The 19565-nt window shown below is 51.1% G+C and overlaps 1 protein-coding gene and 1 long non-coding RNA gene across 2 annotated transcripts in view; one reads left to right on the forward strand and one right to left on the reverse strand.

Moving 5' to 3' along the window:
* RBM19 (RNA binding motif protein 19) overlaps positions 1–3056 on the reverse strand; it is a 151793-nt gene extending 148737 nt beyond the window's left edge. The window contains exon 1 of the mRNA XM_027044324.2: positions 2890–3056. Within this exon, the coding sequence (XP_026900125.2) occupies positions 2890–2925 (36 nt within the window). The 5' untranslated portion in view covers positions 2926–3056. The remainder of the gene's footprint in view (positions 1–2889) is intronic.
* A 77-nt stretch (positions 3057–3133) lies between these two features.
* On the forward strand, positions 3134–10460 carry LOC106971721 (uncharacterized). Its single transcript, XR_001429729.3, has 3 exons — positions 3134–3440; positions 4637–4737; positions 7953–10460. It is a non-coding gene; the product is annotated as an uncharacterized LOC106971721 (long non-coding RNA).
* The last annotated feature ends 9105 nt before the right edge of the window (positions 10461–19565 follow it).

The raw sequence follows: 19565 nt of genomic DNA on the forward strand, positions 1-19565 counted from the left end.
TCCTCACTCCAGCCAGGCTACCCATCCAATTCAGTGAGTTTTTTATTTTATTTATTTATTTATTTATTTATTTATTTTTTAAATGTTTATTTATTTTTGACAGAGAGAGAGAGACAAAGCATGAGCAGGGAAGGGGCAGAGAGAGAGGGAGGCAGAATCTGAAGCAGGCTCCAGGCTCTGAGCTGTCAGCACAGAGCCCGACGCGGGGCTCAAACCCGCAGACTGCGAGATCATGACCTGAGCTGAAGTCGGACGCTTAACTGACTGAGCCACCCAGGCGCCCCACGGTGAGTTTTTTTAAGCAGTGACTGGGAAAACTGTGTGTATGTAGTACTGGGGACACCAAAAACCCCCCAAAATAGCCAATACAAGGTCTAAAATTAAAAACACTGGAGACCTTGGCAGCCCAGTAGGAAGGGAAAACACCTTTTCTGAGGCAGGTTCTTAATAACTCTGTAATCATTAAAATCTCGTATCACCCTATGAGTTAGGGATCATTACCCACGTTTTTAGAGAGGAGAAAACGAAGCTCGTGGAGGACCAATGGTCTACCCAAGATCTACAGGCTCGAGGTCTGTGACTCAGCTCAGGTACATAAAAGGCAGTGAAATTCATCACCCCCACTACCTGGGAAGAGCCACGCGCAAGTCTGACCCCACCATTCCTCTGTCCAAAACCTCTTGGCGACTTTCGGACGCCAAAGGCTCATGGAGAAGCTGCTAAGGTAAAACACGAGATTCTCCACGACCCGGCCTGACCCACCCCTGCAGTACCACCTCTTGCCAAACTTCTCGAAGCCCTCCCCGACTCCCACCTCTGAGGTTTTACTGGTCGTCTCCTGTGGGTGCAATCTTCCCAAAAGGCCCCGGCTAACCCTTCATTCTCAATTCAGTCATCTCCCCCAGGAGGCCTCTCCCGGACTCCTCAGGTGGGTCAGGTAACCAAGCCGCCTGTGCTCACACAGCACGGGGTCCTACTTCGATCCTTGACCTTATGTCACAGTGATTTGGCTCCGATCTCCTCTGCTAGACTGCTCGTGCTCTAAGGGAGGGGAGGAGGGGGGACTGAATTTTATCTCCCACTATCTACAATATCAGCAACATAACAAGTACTCACTACTAAATATGTGTTGGGAAAGAGTTAAGAAAAGTGTATGCTATCGTGCAAAGAGAGACAGTACGGTGAAGGGGTCAGGAACGCACATTTCTAGAAGCAGACTGCTCAATTCAATCCCTGCTCTTTGAATTACCAGCTGTGTGCGACCTCAGGGAAATCACTCTCCTTTGCTGTAGTTCGGTCGCTTCACCTTTAAAATGGGCGTAATCATGGAAGCTACCTTGTAGGGTTCTGCTGAGGAATAAATGAGTTACTTAACCGAAAGCCACTGGTGCGGTGCCTGGGACGCAGCGAGCTCTCAAAACGTCAGCTACTACTACCATTGGTTTTCGTGAATTCTTTCATTCATCAGACAAGACAAGCAAGGGTAAGAGTGTCAGTCCAACGAGAGAAGAAGCCCAATGAGACGGAAGTTGGGAGGGTAGCTATGCTAAAGTCCTCATCCATCAACGTGAGGCACCAAGAGACACTGCCTAAAGCAGATGGATGGATCAAGATGTATTCTGAAGGTTTACTCCTTAGGGTAAACAATGGAAGAATTAAAAATAATATAACAGACAGTTAGGGAAAAACAGATGATCAAAATTCCTCATCTTGCTTAGGGGAGGGTCAGCAGATAGTCACTGAGGTAAACAGACCACGAAATGGAGGAGAGAGCACGCTATTTAGACATGAAGAAACACCAATGAGGAGTCCTAAAAACAAACCACTGAAGATGATTCCTCCTGGACAGAAAGACAGAGGCAGGGTGGAGCAAAAGATTTTGCTTCTCATTTCATACACCATTGCGCTGTTTGAAAAATTTTTTTTTTTGTAGTGTTTGAATTCTTAAAATCCTGTCATAGGTCCCCCACAACCGCTGGGGGGGGGGGGGAGGAGTTACACACACACACACACACACACACACACACTCACTAAAGCCGAAATGGCTTTGTGTTGTCACTCCTAAGGAGAGAACCTCCTGAGGAATTAGAGTTAAGAGTCCAAAAGACGTCTCATCCCATCCAAAGGGCACATTTTGTATCTTGGGAACGAGCTTACTAGCCACACCAGTGGTGGGGGGGCTCTTCATCCCAACAAAAGTTATAGCAAAATAGGTAAGGATGAACCCCTGGGGCACGCTGCCTCCAGGCATCTGACACCACCTACTTCCCGGCTATTTCTTCACTTATTCGTTCCACATGTTTTTACTGAATGTCTACCACGTGCCAGGTTCTGTGCTTGGCTCTTGAAACAGTGACAAGTGTGACTGGCTCACCCCTCTCTACTTATTGGATAAACGGTTTAAAGCCCTTCACACGCACTCAGTCTCCTTAAATTATGCCCACTGGCCCTAAAGTTGGGAGTCAGGATTGTAACGCAGGTCCTCAAGCTAATAGTCCCCATTTGCCTCTCCAACAGTTTCCCGAGTGGGAGATGAATACAAGTGCAGGGTCCGACCCAGTCACAAGTGAACAAAAAAACGTGATCGGACCAGAGGGGTTGTGGAAGAGAGCATTCAGCCCACGTGGGGTGTTGGCATCTCCGCCGGAAAAGTTGTCGGGATGGAAGTCAGGTACCCTCGGACCGGCTGTGTAACCTTGAGCGCTCGCTGTCCCCCTCTCCCAACTGTCAAATGGGGGATTTGCCACCGATCCTGTCCTTTTGGGTTTCGAATACGTCCTGAGTCCTGCCCCAGGGCCGAAGCCCCTCAATTCTCCCCAGCCACCTCCTTCCTAGCCCCCAACTGGCTGCTCCCAATTTCAGATTCTCAAGTCCAGGCCCCGCACTCACCCCATTCGGGAGGTTCTTCACGATCAGTCGCGACATGGCGCACGGTCCCCACTGGGTTGCGATGCCAGCGCAGGTGGACAGCGTCTTTCACCAACAACTTTCACGCTCCCGCTCTGGGGGCCGCCATCTTTGGCGAGCTGGAACAAGATCACGTGTTTCACACGTAAGCCCGCCCTCTCCGGAAGCAGGCGTGGCCGAACCGGAGCGACCCAAGGAAGTCACACCCCTCAAGGGGCGGGCCTGAGCGCTTGCATTCTGCGCATGCGCAGGCTGTTCTCGCCCGTAGAAACCCGTGGCCCCGCAGGCGCCCGGGGGCGCTGGTTGGCTGGGGTCTGCGTGTGGCGGGTTGGGCGCTTGAGTGCTGGGGAACACTCGGAAGTCGTTTTAGCCCCGTTCTGTATTTTCTTTTATTATTGAATCCTAAAACAGCCCGAAGAAGGCGGGGGGGGGGGGGGGCGTAAGGATTAGGGATGCTTGCCTCCCATTCAGAGATAAGGAAACTGAGGTTCAGAAAGGCTGCCAGACACCATGAATCTATGACAGCGTCCCTTGTAAGTATTAGAACGTGTCCATTGGAAATAAACATGTCTGTTTTGCCGGCGAGTCCGCTGGGAACCAGATTAAGGCAGCTTGCTCAAAGTCACAGAGCTGTGACATATTAAGTAGTATTAAGTAGTCTTAAGAGCTAGGATTTTGAGGTTCGTTGGTTTCTTACAGGTGCTGTAACATTACCAGAAACGTGGTGACTTAACAGAAATGTATCCCTTCACAGTTCTGGAGGCAGGAGACCCCAAATCAAGGTGTGGGCAGGGCTGCACCCTCCTGGTAGTCTCTAGGGGAATATCCTTCCTTGCCTGGTCCAGCTCCCGGTGGCCCCAGGTGGCCCGTGACTTGTGACGGCATCCCTCCAGTCTCTGACTCCTGTTGACAATGCCTTCTCCCTTGTGCATCTGTGTCAAATCCACTCCCCTCTCCTTTCTCTTCCTGGTCTTAGAGCCCATCTCAAATCCAGGATGACCTCACATCAAGATCCTTAACTTTCTATCTGCAAGGACCCTCTTCCAACTAAGGTCACATTGGTAGGTTCCAGGGTGTAGGGCATGGGAGTGTATCTCTTCGGGGGACACTATTCAACCCCCTTCATGAGGATTTATTTGCTTTGTGTAGAGGGTTACTTGGAAGGTCGAATTTCGCCCTCTCCGCCTCTTGTAGTCCCTTCCGAGGAAAGCACACATACACATGTAAAAATGTACCCTCACACACCTAGAGTGGATGATTTAAGGGATCACTTTATTTATTGATATTCGTGAAAATGCTCTTTAATTAAATGACAATTAGGGGGTTGTTTTCTGCACACAGAGACCCTGGTCAGGAGGGGCTGAAGCAGGCTTTATAAGGCAGCTCCAGGATATTAACCTTTTATGAGGGGGCAAGTGTGGGTTGCCCCACCAGTCCTGGCTTCGTGTACTTTTATTTTATTATTTTCATGAACTGCCTTTATTAAAATGTGCAACTAAACGTAGCCTTCCCTAAAGAAATTCACAAATCAGAAGGTCTTTCAAAGGTATTAAAAAAATGGAATGCTCTTTGCCAATCTGTGTGTCCCAATGCTGGGCCAGGAAAATATGGTCGCCACATGTCCGGGACGGAGGGACTGCTCCTGGGTTGTATTGTATATCCCCGTGCATTTAATAAACAGCCACGTTGTAACATTATTATTAATCTTCCTGTTCTCCTTCCTTGCCAGGTTGTCTCTTGCCTCCTTTTCTCTCCCAGCAAATATAATCTGGGGGCACCTGGGCCCCACCAGACCGGCCTCTCTGATCACACTCAAGGATTAACAATCAGGTAGGTCTAAGCCGGCTCTACCCGAAGCTGCCATCATGAGTGCGCTGGGGACTGTGGGAAGTCGTGTCTGGATCGTGAGGGAGTTACCTTCCCAGGGGGAAAAGGCTGCGGGAAGGACTTGGAAGGGTTTCGCAGAGGCAGGATAGAGAGAGGACAGGAGACTGGAGTCTTGATTTCCTCCACATGAAGAGTCTAATTATGAGAAGACATCAGATAAACCCCAAGTGGGGGACATCCAAAAAAAAAAAAATCCCTGATCAGGACTCCTCAAAATTGTCAAGAAGTCTGAGAAACTGTCCCGGCCAGGAGGAGCCTGAGGAGACAGGACAACTAAATGTAACATGGGATCCTGGGACAGAGAAAGAGAAAGGCTGAGGACATCCAAACAAACCATGCCCTTTAGTTAATAATATTGTATCGATTTTGGTTCCATTGTGACAAATGGACCATGGGGATGCTAACCGGCAGGGGAACCTGGGTGCAGAGTGTGTAGGAACTCTAATAGTCTCACAACTTTTCTGTAAATCTAAAAATGATTCTAAAATAAAGAGTTTATTAAATCTTTTTTAAGGATATTTTGAAAATTAAAGGGATTTGAGAGGTCGGTATTTATAGATGTGGAATAATCGCTCAGGTGTGTTAGAAAGGGCAAACAGCAAGGCGCAGAAGAGAGAACTCTGTGCCTGCTTGCCTGATACTCACCTGCCCCACCATGAGAAGACCGACCTTTGGAAAGGGCTTCTTCTATCCAGTGAAATAACAACGGATGCCTCAAATGCCTTCAGGCATGATCCTTTCTACTTAAGATGTCTCAACCCCCTTCCCAGGGGCCCTGCGAAACCCACCTTCCTTCTCAAAACGTCTTTTGGTAAATGACTTAGATTTTTAAGGATACATCCAGCAACCATCACTCCCGTTCCCGCATCCAATCTGTTCTCCTTCCTACAGCAAACCACTGTCCAAACTTCTCATCCGTCTGTCTCTCCAGGGACAGCCAAGCTTGTGGTTGTCGCAACAGGAAAGTAGCCACATCAGTGGATGTGTGTGTGGCTGTGTTCCAATAAAACTTTATTGATGGACGCTGCCATTTGAATTTCCTATCGGTTTCATGGGTCCCCAAATGGTACTCTCTTTTGATTTTTTTTTTTTTCCCAACCACTTAAAAATGGGAAAACCATTCTTGGCTGTGAGGTCATAGAGAAATGGGTGGCTGACCCAATTTGGCCCGGAACATAGTTTGCTGACCTGTATGTAGAAGCAACATGGGTAGAGAGCCTTTTCCTTTGAGCACCTCGCTTTTAGCCCTTTCTAATACACCTTAGCGATTATTCCACATCTATAAATACCGACCCCTCAAATCCTTTTCATTTTCAAAATATCCTTAAAAAAATTTAATAAACTCTTAATTTTAGGGTCATTTCAGATTGACAGAAAAGTTGTGAGAATATTAAGAGTTCCCACTCACCCTGCACCCGGGTTCCCCTGCGGTTTGCGTGGGCGTTCGCGTGGGCGTGGTGCATTTGTCACAATCGAACGGATATTGATACATTATTATTAACTCAACTCCGTGCTTTATTTGAATGCCCTCAGTTTTTTCCCCCGCGGAGGTTCTCATTTCCGTTCCAAGCGTTCCTCTGTTTCTTCCAACAGCAGCTTTTCTGGGGATCCTGACACCTAGTAGTCTAATGCAGCCCAGCAAATATCTGAGTGACTCCCGTGCAGGCACTGGGGCTACAGCCGTTAACAAGACAAGCGCCGTCCCTGTGCTCAGGGGGGATCCCACATGAGACAACGAATTCCAAGTGCAGTGAGCATTCTGCGAATTAGGATGTGGTTCCCCAGGGGACTTGATTGAGGCTGGGGCTTCTAAGAATCCCGGCTGGCCACATACTGGCTAGGTGGCCCCCAGCAAAGTGCTGATCCCTGAGCCTGTTGTCTTTTCTATAAAATTGGGTAATGGCTGTCAACACCCACGTGTCCTCACTGGGCTCACTGAGGATTAACATTCAGCCCACTTGACTTACCTCTCTCCGTATATTATCGTTATTACAAAACTAGTTGTACTCATCATGGCCCTTCATGCTGAGACTCTTCCCCCCAGATCCAGTCCATAACCACAGTGCAGTCATCAAATTCAGAAATGTTTAGCATTGATATAATACTTTTTTTTCTAACACCGTGTATTCAAATTTCAGCCAGCGTCTCAACCACCATTTTGTCCCCTGGTCCGTGATTCAGCCCAAGATTACACGTGGCTGAATGTGTCCCCCAGGGGAGGTCCAGCTGGCATTTCCCCACGACTGAATTGGGGCTATGCTGTCAATCTGTCGCAAAGCGGGCGATGGGAACGCTCGTCAGCAGGGTAAGGGCCGTCTGCCAGACTCCTCTTCCGTAAAGGTTTTCCCTTTGTCACCTATAAATCACCCATGGGGTTTCTAGAAAATTTGATGGTATTTACAAAGGCTTAGCGGCAGTCGATTTTAGTTTGTACAGGGTTACACAAGTCCCGGACGACTGCCTTTCTATCCATTGACACACAGGGAAACCGAGGCCCCCAAAGGAGGAAACACTAGCTCAAGATCACAGGGTAGAAACCAAGGTCAGGTTCAAGCTGGGCTCCTCTGGCCCCTTCTCACCTGTGGCCATTCCCTGTAAGGGCGGCAAGGGAGGTGCTGGAGACCGCTACCCTGTATGTCACCACCTGACAGTTTCAGTGTGGCCCTGGCCATTCACTGCCCATCACCCCAGAATCCCCTTCCCCAGAAAAGCAGCCCCCTATTCCCAGGAACCTGCAGAGGAACCTTGATGGATGCAGGAGGCCATGGTAACCTGAGGCAGGAGACCAGGTGTGAGCCACACCTGTGTGGACATCGGGTAGCTCACCTGTGACCGATGGCAGCTGAGGACCCCCCCATCCCCCTGCCTCTTGGCCCTGCTGGGAGCCCAACATTGGAGATGTGGGGGGCCCTTCTTGCCCTTGGCGGTGAACCGTAAAGATTCACCTGGAGGCACATGGAAATCACAAATCATTCCTCACACAGACTGTGGCTGGGGGGAAACTGAACCCATTCTAAGAAGATATGCCCACGGGGGTCTTATCCCAGGCTCTGGTGCCTTCAAATTCCAGTGCCTGTTGAACCTGGCCTGGAGGCCTGAGACAGGATGATCTGAGGGTAAGACCAGAATCGTTGTCCTTTCTTTTCTTATTTTTTCAGCTGTACTGTGGGCAGATGCCCTGTCTCACATACAGAGGATCAAAAGGCTGGTTTGAGAAGGGAGTTCGTTTCCTGACCGGCCTCCAGGTCCTGTGAGGTCCAACCACTGACCACTGCTCCCCACTCAGCTGCAGCCACACTGGCCACTTTCTGCTTCTCAAATGTGCATACCTTGTCCTCACCTCTCATGGGTTGAACTGCATCTCTCCCCAAAATATCTAGAAGCCCTTGGAACCTGTGAGTGGGATCTTATTTGAAAATTAGGTCTTTACAGATGTAATTTAAGGATCTGGAGATGAGGTCATCCTGGATTTAGGGTGGCCATAACCCCAATGACTTGGTGTCCTTACAAGAAGGCCATGTGAAGACACACGCACACAGGGAGAACTCTGATGGGGGAGACAGGGGTTGGGGGAGGCAGCCACCAGCCAAGAATTACCAGCAACCACCAGAAGGTGAAAAAGGTGAGGAAGGATCCTCCCCTAAAGACTTCAGAGAGAACACGGCCCTGCTGACACCTTCATTTTGGATCTCTAGTCTCCAGAAGTGTGAGAAGATACATTTCAGTTGTTCTAACCCTCCCCCCCCCATTTATGGTAATTTATTACAGGAGCCCAAGGACACTAACACATCATCTCAGGGCCTTTGCATGTCCTGAGCGCTTCTTTTTTTTTTTTTTTTCCTTTATGTTTATTTATTTATTTTTGAGGGAGACAGAGACAGCATTGAGTGGGGCAGAAAGAGAGGGAGAGAGAAAATCCCAGGCAGGCTCCACGCTGTCAGCACAGAGCCTGATGTGGGGTTCAAACTCACGAAACCACGAGATCATGACCTGAGCCCAAACCAAGAGCCAGAGGCTTAACCGACAGAGCCACCGAGGTGCCCCCCGAATTCTTCTTTCAACTCTTCACCTGATCGAGGCCAGTTCATCCCTTGAGCCTCAGCCCGAGAGGACACGTCCATCGACATTCGGTCCCGGCCGACGCTGACTCTGAGTGCACCCACCACCTTCCCCAGCAGCTTGTAACTGCCTAGGCATTTGCTTGCCTACAGGTTTAACACTTGCCCCGCCTAGAAGGTACTCCTCAGTGGGCGGGGGCTGTGTCTGCTTTTGCTCACCGCGGTGGATGATGGCAGCCCCCTCCCCTGAAGGACTGTTTGTAGAGCCTCTCCCCGGCTGCAGAGAGCCGCCTTGCCCAGGTCCTACCCTACCGTTTTGGCCTCGATCCACCGACTGCTTGGTGTGGGGGGTTGTAGAGTCTCGGCCTCCTTGCCCTAATTAGGGGCAACCCCGGAGTTTTGGCCGCTCTTCAAAATTCTTTGCGAGGTCTGCGAGGTCTCTTCTGACACTGCAGTCCAGCCGGGCTCATCCTTCCGGCCCTTCCTGCTCCTTCCCTGTCCTTGCCCGGGTTCCCCCCCGGATCCCAAGAGCACCCCCTCATGAGCCCGCTTGTACTAAACTCCATCTCAGACTTGGTGTCCTGAGAACCCCATGCACAAGGATGTCCCGACGCTGGGTGCACGCGGGAGAACGGTACCAACTGCATAAAAACAGTTGTTTGTGGTAAATGAATGAACTTGAACTGCTGTGGTCCTTCCACCCCCTCCAGGTGCCTGCCCTTAGCATCCCAGGCCAGTCACCCTTGTCTGCCTCCCTTTCTTTCTTTCTTTCCTTCCTTCCGTCCTTCCTTTTCTAGTAACGATCTCCTAAGCCAACAGGTGGCACACTTTTTCTGTAAAGGCCGAACTATTTGGGCTTCATGAGCCACGAAAGTCTCTGTCACAACCACTCAGTTCTACCATCGTGAGCAGCCACAGACAATACATAAGTGAATGAGTGTGGCTGTGTTTATTCCAATAAAATGTTAATGACGAGGCAAGGGGCCAGATTGCTAACTGCTGGCCCCGATTTACTTTAGTGGCTCTAAGGCACTGTCACTCTGTTCCCTCTGCTTAGGTGTCAACCCTCCGAAAATAGAAAAAGCATACTTAGCTTGCAGGTCATACAAAAGCATGCCATGGGCAATACATGGCCCATGGGCCAGTTTGCCAACACTTGCTCCAGATAAATATTTTATTCAAGTGCACGTATGGACATTTTCAAAGCTTTTTAAAAAAAAAAAAAAGTTTTTATTTATTTTTGAGGGAGAGATGCAGTGGGGGAGGGGCAGAGACATACAGAGACAGAATCCGAAGCAGGCTCCAGGCTCCGAGCTGTCAGCACAGAACCCGACGGAACATGACCTGAGCCGAAGTCGGATGCTTGACCAACTGAGCCACCCAGGTGCCCCTAAACTGGCTCATTTAAACCTCACAATAACCCAGTGATGTGGGTACATTTATTAACTCCATTTTACAGATGAGGAAACTAAGGCATAGACAGGGGAAGTGACTCAACCAAGCTCACTCAGGAAGTAGGAGGTGAGAAATCAGAGCCTGTGTCCTATTCGCTGCAGCACACGGCGTAGAAGCCGCTCCCAGAACTCAGGGTCAAGCTCGATGCCTCCTCTTTACACACGGCGTAGAAGCCGCTCCCAGAACTCAGGTCAGGGTCAAGCTCGATGCCTCCTCTTTACTGGTTTTAGGTTTTTGTCTCTCAGTGCTAAATGCCGGTGGTGTTCCACAACCCTTCCCGCCTTTCTTCCTTTTCCTTAGTGCGGGGGAGGTATCTATCCTCACTTGGCGGGTCTTTGTGCGGCCAAGCCGGAAGGGCTGCCTGCAATTCCACAGACCGACCAGCAGGGGGCGCGAGAGGATCACGTATAAACCCGTGCAGAGCCGGGCAAAAAGGGGGACGTTTCAAGCTGGAAGTTTCCAGGAGTGGGACGCTGCCCACAGGCCTGCAAGAGCAGCAGAGATATGGGTCTAATCTGGCCTGGTCGCAACGGATGGAGATTAGTTCTGATTTCACTCCATTAGGAAGACAGAACCCTGCCTCCTTGCCCCAGAACCCTGCTAAACTTAGCCTCTGGCTATCGGTTTGTCTGGAAATATTTCTGCGTAAGTAAATGGCTTTGACCCCAGGGGAAATTAAAGAAGGCCCACAGTGTCTACATGAAGACAAACAAGAGAGTTACCTGTCTAGGAAGGAAGGCAAGGACACTGTGCTGGTCAGGTTAGCAAGCAGGGAAAAAGGTCACCGTGGTCTTGAAGACACTTCGATGTAGAGGCCTTCTCCACAGTCCTGGGCGGGGTCAGGAGATGCGAAGGATACCAGGACCCTGGACCAGGACCCGTGACAGTGGGATCCATGGCAGGTTGGGAAGCGGCACCCCATTAGAGATGTACACCATAATCCCAGAAACTTGAGGTTACCTTGCATGGCCAAAAAAAAAAAAAAAAAGAAAGAAAGCCTTTGTAGGCGTGATTAAGATTAAGAGGAGATGATCCAGGACTTTCCAGGTGGACCCGAAATGCAGTCACACGTGCTCTTACAGAAGGGAGAAGATACAGAGCAGAGGGCGATTTCAAGGCGACCGTGGCGAAGACCGCACCGAGCAGCCACGAGCCAAGGACCGCTTGCGGCCACCGGAAGCCGGAAGAGAGAAGCCAGAGGCGCGAAGCGGGAAGAGACAAGGCACGGATCCTCCCCCAGAGCCTACGGAGGCCGGGTGGCCCGATGGACGTTCAGTTTCCACCCAGCGATCCTGATTTCCGATTTCTGGCCTCCGGAACCGTCGTGAGACAATAAATCATCACATTTGTGGCAATTTGTTACAGCAGGCACAGGAAATTAATATAGAGCCATTGCTTCTGCAGGCCCAAAGGGGTGGAGGGAGGGAGGGAGGGTCACTGCCCAGGGCTGCCCAGAGGGGAGCTGAGGGCACAGGGAGGCACAGCCACTGTCTGGTGGCACTGTCACGCTGGGCACGGGGGAGGTCTAAGTGCCCAGTCCCCTGCCTGCCTCCCAGCGCTTGATGGTGCCTCCCATTGGCTGAACCGGCTGACAGGTGAAGGGTAGACGGGAGGCCTGCGTGATGGGGTCCGTGCAGGTCGGCCTCGGTCGGGGTTGAAGGACAGCGGGTCATAACCAGCGCCCCTCTCGATGCCCCGCACGGGCCTGTAACTGGCCAAGAGCTCCCATTTTTCCAGGACAGCCCCCTATTTGGGTGGGTTTTCCCGTCTTCTACAAAGACAACGTAGGCACCCCCTACTGTGGTGCTTTAGGAACTTTCCCGAAGATACCTTCACTGATGAGCTTATGGTTTCCGACTCAGCAAAAACAAAAACAAAAACAAAAAAAAAAAGAATATAATAATCTGTATTGGTGAAGGTGTTGGGAAATGGACAGTTTTGTAAGAGTCTGGGAAAGGTCGTGCAAAATTTTCTGCAAAGGTTATTTGGAAACCACATCAGGAGACTTTTTCACAGCAGTTGCGTTTCTTGGGGCTTATTTTAAGGAAGTACTTAAATTTTTTTTTTAATGTTTATTTATTTTTGAGTGAGAGATGGAGCATGAGTGGGGGAGGGGCAGAGAGGGGGAGACACAGAATCCGAGGCAGGCTCCAGGCTCTGAGCCGTCAGCACAGAGCCCGATGCGGGGCTTGAACTCAAGAACAGTGAGATCATGATCTGAGCCGAAGTCGGACACTTAACCCTCTGAGCCACCCAGGAGCCCCAAGGAAATACTTTTTAACACATATTTGAAATTTTCAATTATGTACGGTTTATAATAGTGAAGAGTCAAAGCTATAGAAATGCCCAACAGTCCAGAATTGTTTCAAACCTTAAAAAGATTTTCTTAAACCATGGTGTATCTACACAATGGAGTTCACTGAACTCGTAAAAATGATGTCATGAGAAGATGTCCAATATATACTCATTGGAGTCTTCAAAGCGTTATGTAGAGCATGATTCTATTTTGGTGTAAAACCCATTCTGCACACTTTTATTTTTTGCTCTAACCAGTCTCATGGTGATGGCTTCATGCATGTATACATTTATTCAGCCACCACTTGTATAAAGATGTGTCCACACACACGTGCCAATGTATGCAGAGATGACTTCCGGAAACTGGCAGCGATGATGTCTACAAGAGAGGCTTCTCTGGGCACTTACACCCTGCCCGCTTCTTGTGGAACTGGCATCCCCCCTCCCCAAGGGCTTCCTACCAACACCCTGGCACCAGGCAGGCTCTCAGGATCACGATGATGTGAATGGATAAGCAGCCCACATTCCTCATCCCTCGGTGAAAGAGGACAGCTCAGGTGTTTTCTACAGTCTCCCCAGACTTCCAGCTAGACTGAACCCCAGCTGTCCACATCAGTAACGGGGCCACATCAGGCCTCATGAGTCCTGTAGGATCGGGACACATTTGTCTTTGAGGCATCTTTCCCCATTAAAACACACATGCGCGCACGCACACACACGTATATGTCCTGTGCGTAAAGGATGCATATATTTTATGTATAACCACATGTTACACATATAATACGTGTATATATATAAATGTAACTGCACAGGCTTTATGCAATATTTATGTATACATAATATAACAGAGAACATAACATATATATATATATACATAGTATATGCCATATAGTTATATATGCTATACTATGTGTAACATGATACATAGTCATGTAACTCTTATAATAATCATACACCTGTCTTATGACTGTGTTGCTATAAAGATAAATACAATCCAGGCTGCAGTCACTCCTTTCTGTTCATTATTATGACGTTCATTTTTTTTCCCCTCCCGATTAAAAAAAAATTAACACTAAAACCTTTTTGTGAGCCCTTGAACTTGTCATGGGCCCCCGGCACTGTACCCGCCATTCCAAATGGCGAAGTCCTTTCCAGCAGGGATCAGTTCATTTCCATCCGGGCATTGTTCTCTTTCTCTCTTCTCTCTTACTTCCCCACTCCCCAGCCAGTGCTCCTGGGCATCCACTACCAAATAAAAGACTTTCATTCAAATCTTTGTCTTGGGAGTCTGTGTCTGGGAGGTGAAGCCACAATTCTCTCCCTGGGAAGGGAGCTGTGGTGGGGGGAGACATCCTTGTTTTCGTTTTCGCCCCCCCACGCTCATTTGCACGCTGAATTGTGTGAGGGTGAAGGTGGTGAGTTTCGCCGGCCTAAGTGGGTCACCCAATGGGGGTGGCTCTTCCCGGCTGCTGCAGGTGTTGGCACGTGGACAGGCAGCCCCGCTATTGAAAGATCTTCGGATTTTCCCCAAAAAATGTCAGAAATTTCAGATTTTTCACATGACCTCTCCTGGCCTTTGAATGTTGGAACTGATAAAGTAAGAAACAGAAATTCTGTGAACCCAATCAATCAATGAATCGATCCATCGCGTCCATGGGTCGGTTTGGGATCGTAGGCTGCCTGTCTGTGGTCCGTGACTCCCCTTCCCCACCCCCCAACCCTCTTCCATCTGGTTGGAATGGAGGCATGAAGGCAGGAGCTGGGGAAGCCATTTTGGACCATGAGGTAGAGACTACGTTTATTGAAAATGGAAGGGCAGTGATAAAGAAGTTGCCACGCAGCTCCAGCTAACGCGTCTACATTCCAGGCAGGAAGGAGGAGGAAAGAGGGAAAGGCAAAAATCCTTGCCAACAGGATCGGGTACCTTCCGAAGTCTTCCTAGAAGTCCCCCTCGCCAACAGCTTCCACCCACCAACCATCAGTCAGAACTCAGCCACATGGCTCTCTCCAGCTGCAAGGGATGTTGGGAAAGAGTCTTTTCAGGTGAACCCAGAGTCCTATTAGTGAAGAAGAAGGGGGGGGGGTCTTTTCTGTACAAGGAGGCCACGGACGAGGCTGCCACAGCTGTTCGGTGAGAGGTGATGGCACCTCGGATTGGGATATGGTGGGGATGGAGAGGGGCACGGCCACCTGAGAAGACCTCCCCCAACGTGGTTGCTGGAAAGAGAGGGACAGGAATAAAATCAAAACCTCCCTGCTCCTGCCGTCTCACACGGTCATGACGAAGGTCCCTCCATGAAACGGGGACGTCTCAGTGAGGCCGGGAAAGGATGTGGCTTTCTCCACCCACCTCGTAGAAGTCCACACCTGAAGCCATATCTGCATCCCTGGGTGTGTGGGGTTGTGGGGGGGAGCCTCCTAGGTTCCAGGTCGGGGAAACGGAGTGAAAGTTAAGCCAAATGACCCCATGGCCATCTCATCATCTGTGCTCACGGGATCACCATAGCACGGGGCTCTTCCCCACACGGTCCGCCTCACCGCCCTCCCCAGCTCTGTGAGCTTTTCTTCAGTGCTACTGTTATCCTTTCCTGACGGGAATCTGCTCAGAGTTGGGGGCAGTGTCGGCGGATACACGGCATCCCACGACGGCGGTGCCGACAGCCAACGGATCATTTTGACGGTGGAGGTGATGTTTGTTGAGTGATCGCAATGTGTCGAGAACTGTGCCAAGCGCTTCGACCTACTGCCTTAGTTAGTTCTCACATTAACTCCCTGCAAGGCGGGAGTACTTGATTTCCATTTTATAGATGAGGAGATGAGGCTCTAAAGTCGGGAAGTGACTTCCCTGGGCTTTCACTATTTTTTAAAGATTATTTATTTTGAGAGAGCGAGAGCTCAAGTGGGGGGGGGGGGAGACGGAAAGGGAGAGCGAGAATCCCAAGCAGGCTCCGCACTGTCAGCACAGAGCCTGACGCGGGGCTCGAGCCCGTAACTCTGAGATCGTGACCTGAGCCGAAATCAGGAATCAGATGCTTAACTCACTGAGCCACCAGGCGCCACCCCCCCCACCACCCCGTGCTTTTAATTGTTGTGTGTTGTGCTTTTCCTCGAACAGGGCCCAAATACCTGCTCATTCAAACATGTAAGCTCCTGTCTCATCCCAAGCGCTTTTTTGTGTGTGATCTTAATTTTTTTTTTCATTTATTTAGTTTTGAGAGACAGAGTGAGACAGAGTGTGAGCGGAGAAGGGGCAGAGAGAGAAGGAGACACAGAATCTGAAGCTGGCTCCTGGCCCTGAGCTGTCAGCACAGAGCCCGACGCGGGGCTCGAACTCACGGACCACGAGATCATGACCTGAGCCGAAGTCAGACGCTCAACCGACTGAGCCACCCAGGCGCCCCGGTGCGTGAATTTATTTATTCCTACACGACGTACTGGCTTCAAGAGCGATTATTGTGCCCATGGAACAGATAAGCAAAGTGATACCCAGAGAGGTCAAGGGACTTGCCCAAGGTCATATGGCTGGAAAGTGTACACTTTGGTTTGAACCCAGGACGTTCTGACTTTGGAGCTTCAGCTTTTGCTCCTGGTTCTGGCTCTAAGGGCAGCGTGCGGGGATGGGGACCGGGGGGCGGGGTGGCTGGTGGTGAAATGCCAAGCTCAGAGGGCATGAGAGAGGCAAGCCCAGCCTGCCCTCTTTCCCGGCTCTCTCTGCCCCTGGGACGCTGCCTCACTCACACGTACTCAGCTGCCAGGGATCAAAGTCCTCTCCGAGATGTATGGGCTGCGAGTTCTAAACAAACGGGTGTTAGCATGTAGCTAAGAGAAACATCGGAGGACACGGGGGATGGAAGCCGGCGGCCTTTAAAGTCCCGGTGATTGATCAGCGCCTCTGGTCTCATGCTCTTCAGGGGCCAGGACGGAGGGGTGGGGAGACGCAGCGCTGGGAACACTGAGGCAGCGCGGCGGGTTATTCGGGCCTCCACGCTGCCCATCTGTCTCCCCTTCATCCTGGAGGGAAAGCCCCGTCCAGCTGACGAGGGTGTAAAATCAACACACACACACACACACACAGCTACATTTATTGAATGACCACACTCATCATGCTAAGCACTTTCCGTGCATTGCCTCTTTCAGGCCGAACCACAACACGTGTGTCTTTATTGACCCATTTTACAGACGAGGCTAAGAGCACACAGAGCTGGTAACCGGGGAAGCCGGATTCCCTTTGGCACGAAGCAAATACTGGCTGATCGAGATAGTGGAACACCGTTCCTACCTTGTGCTTGCCCACATTTTCAGGGGGAAGACAGGGAAAGGAACTCGTGTGGTCTGGCGGGATGAGGGGCAAGGCAGGGCTGAGCAGAGAGAATGCTCTATGAGAACCCGGAGCCCACACAGGAGGGGTGGTCAGCGGAGGTAAACCGAGGGGAAGTGAACCGGGGACAGCGGGGCCGAGGCCGGAAGGAGGAGAAGCAGGTAGCTAGGAACGAGTGACGAGACCAGTCCAGGGAGGGAGCACAGCCCGGGTGTGCAGGGCAGAGGTGTGGCGGGCTTGGCACCCGAGGACCTGAGGTACTTGGTCTGCTGGGGCCACAAGGGACAACGGAGGGAACCACGGGAGACTCGGCCGGAGGCACGGACGTGATTCCAGCCACAGCAGACCTTGACCTTGAGAAGGAGTTTGGCCATTGACCGAAGAGCTTTGGGTCGCCACGCCAAGATGTGGGGCAGGGAGGTGATGTGGCCGGTCTAACGAAACCGCTCGACCGAACTCAGTTCCCAGGACCGTGGGAAGTTGGCGGCTCGCACAGAAGAAGATGTGGTTCCAAACTCCTGCCAGCGACTTTCTGCTGCCGCTGCTCTTACGTCCTTCAAAAGCAACACATTTGGGGACGGAGGCCAGACACTGCATCAAGTGAAGCGGGACCAGTTAGGCCCTTCTGCTCCCAAGGCGAATGACTCGCGTGATGCTTGGGCCCTGACTGCAGGAAAGAGAAGAACGTGGATGGGTTTTTACTTTACCTCCTCACGTAGCTGGAAGACGGTAGCCGGTGGCTCCGGGGCCCGGCTTCAATGACAGCTTGGCGTCCTCAGTGCAGGCGGTAAGAGCACAGGTGCCCGTCTCATACGTTTCCAACCCCGACTTTACCACTAAGGACGATGTGTGCTGGGGAATGTTTACCAGTGCTCTCTGGGAAAAACATTGCTGAGATGTGACGTTGGCCAGTCTCCCTGGCATGCATGCTCCTACCGTGGCCGATTCCTGTAAACGTGATATCCCTAACAATATTTCCAGCAGCCGGAAGTAACCCCGAGAGCACAGACAACAGTAGAATGTCGTAAGACAGTTAAGAAGCAGTGAGTGTGTGTGTGGGGGGGGGGGGGGGGCGCCTGGGTGGCTCAGTCAGTTGAGCGTCCGACTTGGGCTCAGGTCGTGATCTCGCGGTTCGTGGGTTCGAGCCCCGCGGCGGGCCCTGGGCGGACAGCTCGGAGCCTGGAGCCTGCTTTCCGATTCTGGGTCTCCCTCTCTCTCTACCCTGGCCCACTCACATTCTGTCTCTCTCTCAAGAATAAATAAACATTAAAAAAAATTAAAAAAAGAAAAAAAAGAAAGCAAGCCGTGAGCTTGGGGGCACCTGGATGGCTCAGTCGGTTAAGCCTCTGACTCTCGATTTCGGCTCAGGTCGTGATCTCATGGTTCATGGGTTCAAACCCCACGTCCGGCTCTGTGCTGAGAGCACACAGAGCACGGGACTCCCTCCCTCCCTCTCTCTCTTTCTGCCCCTCCCCTGCTCTCACTCTCTCTCAAATGAAATAAACCTGAAAAAAGAAGGGATGCGTTTCGAACGTTTCCCTTGTTTTTAATATACTTTATTTCACTGTAAGTGTACATAATTTACTTTTTAGTAGTGGCCACGATCATCAACAGATTCACAGAATTCCTGAAAATGGAATCATCAGCTCACACCTGTGTCCTGGTAAAACCGGGACGGTTCCACTTGCTGAAAGCGTCGAGAGTCCGAGAGGACGCCTGCAAAGAAAGGGCTTTCCCCAGATCACGCGCTCAAAAGGAAGGGAGCCGCCTTATCCCTGTCCCATTAGAGTCTGTGACTTCTGAGCGGTTTCTGAGGCCGGGGACACAGGGCCTTCTGGGACACCCTCCACTTCGCTTTCTCCTCCGGAAACGGAAACTGGGACAAGAGAGGGAGGCGCGGTCTGCCACCTGCCGGTCAACGCGCAGGTTCCGGGGGCGCCCCTTGCGTATTCCAGGCTCGTTTGTTTTTCCAGCCTTGTATCTTGTCCATTTCTCTCATCTACCGTTTATACAGTCACATCGTACCTTGCCGAAAATTAATGTCCAAACACACGCGCCATCTCACATCGTAAGGAAAACGGCCGTTTTCCCCCAGCCCACTTCTGGCCACTGTCGATTTTCTGCAATATGCTCTTCCAGATTTTTCCCTCCGTTCCTACAACGGTTTTTGTTGTTTTTTTTTTTTTTTAAAGCCCCCAAACCATAGGAGTCTCCTACGCAGGCTGCTCCTTTATTTAACGAATTGTAAACATCACATCCAGCTCTTGACGACTTGCAAGAAAACGCGGAGTCAATGGGGCGCGTCATGTAACAGAAGGAATTACTGTCATTATCAAAGCTACAGGCAGGCGCTGCGCGAGTCTCCGAGACCCCGCTTTTCTGATCTCCTTTTGAGGCTGAGGCCCCCGCAAGCTAGCGCCCGGCGTTTTCAAAGGTAAGCCGTTGCCTCTGGGTCCGGGCGTCGGCTGCAGACCCACAGCCACAGGGCGAGGGCCCAGCCCGGGGGGGGGGGGGGTCCCCGGCGCCCGGCCCCGCCCCCGCCCCCGCCCCGGCGGAGCGGCTCCATCTGTCACGTGTCTGTCCCTCCCACCCTCTCGCCGCTGCTCCTACGTGCGTCTACAATCGTGTGCTCCGGGGAGGGTCCG

The sequence above is a fragment of the Acinonyx jubatus genome, chromosome D3, assembly GCF_027475565.1.
Source record: "Acinonyx jubatus isolate Ajub_Pintada_27869175 chromosome D3, VMU_Ajub_asm_v1.0, whole genome shotgun sequence".
In the NCBI taxonomy this organism is placed as follows: domain Eukaryota; kingdom Metazoa; phylum Chordata; class Mammalia; order Carnivora; family Felidae; genus Acinonyx; species Acinonyx jubatus.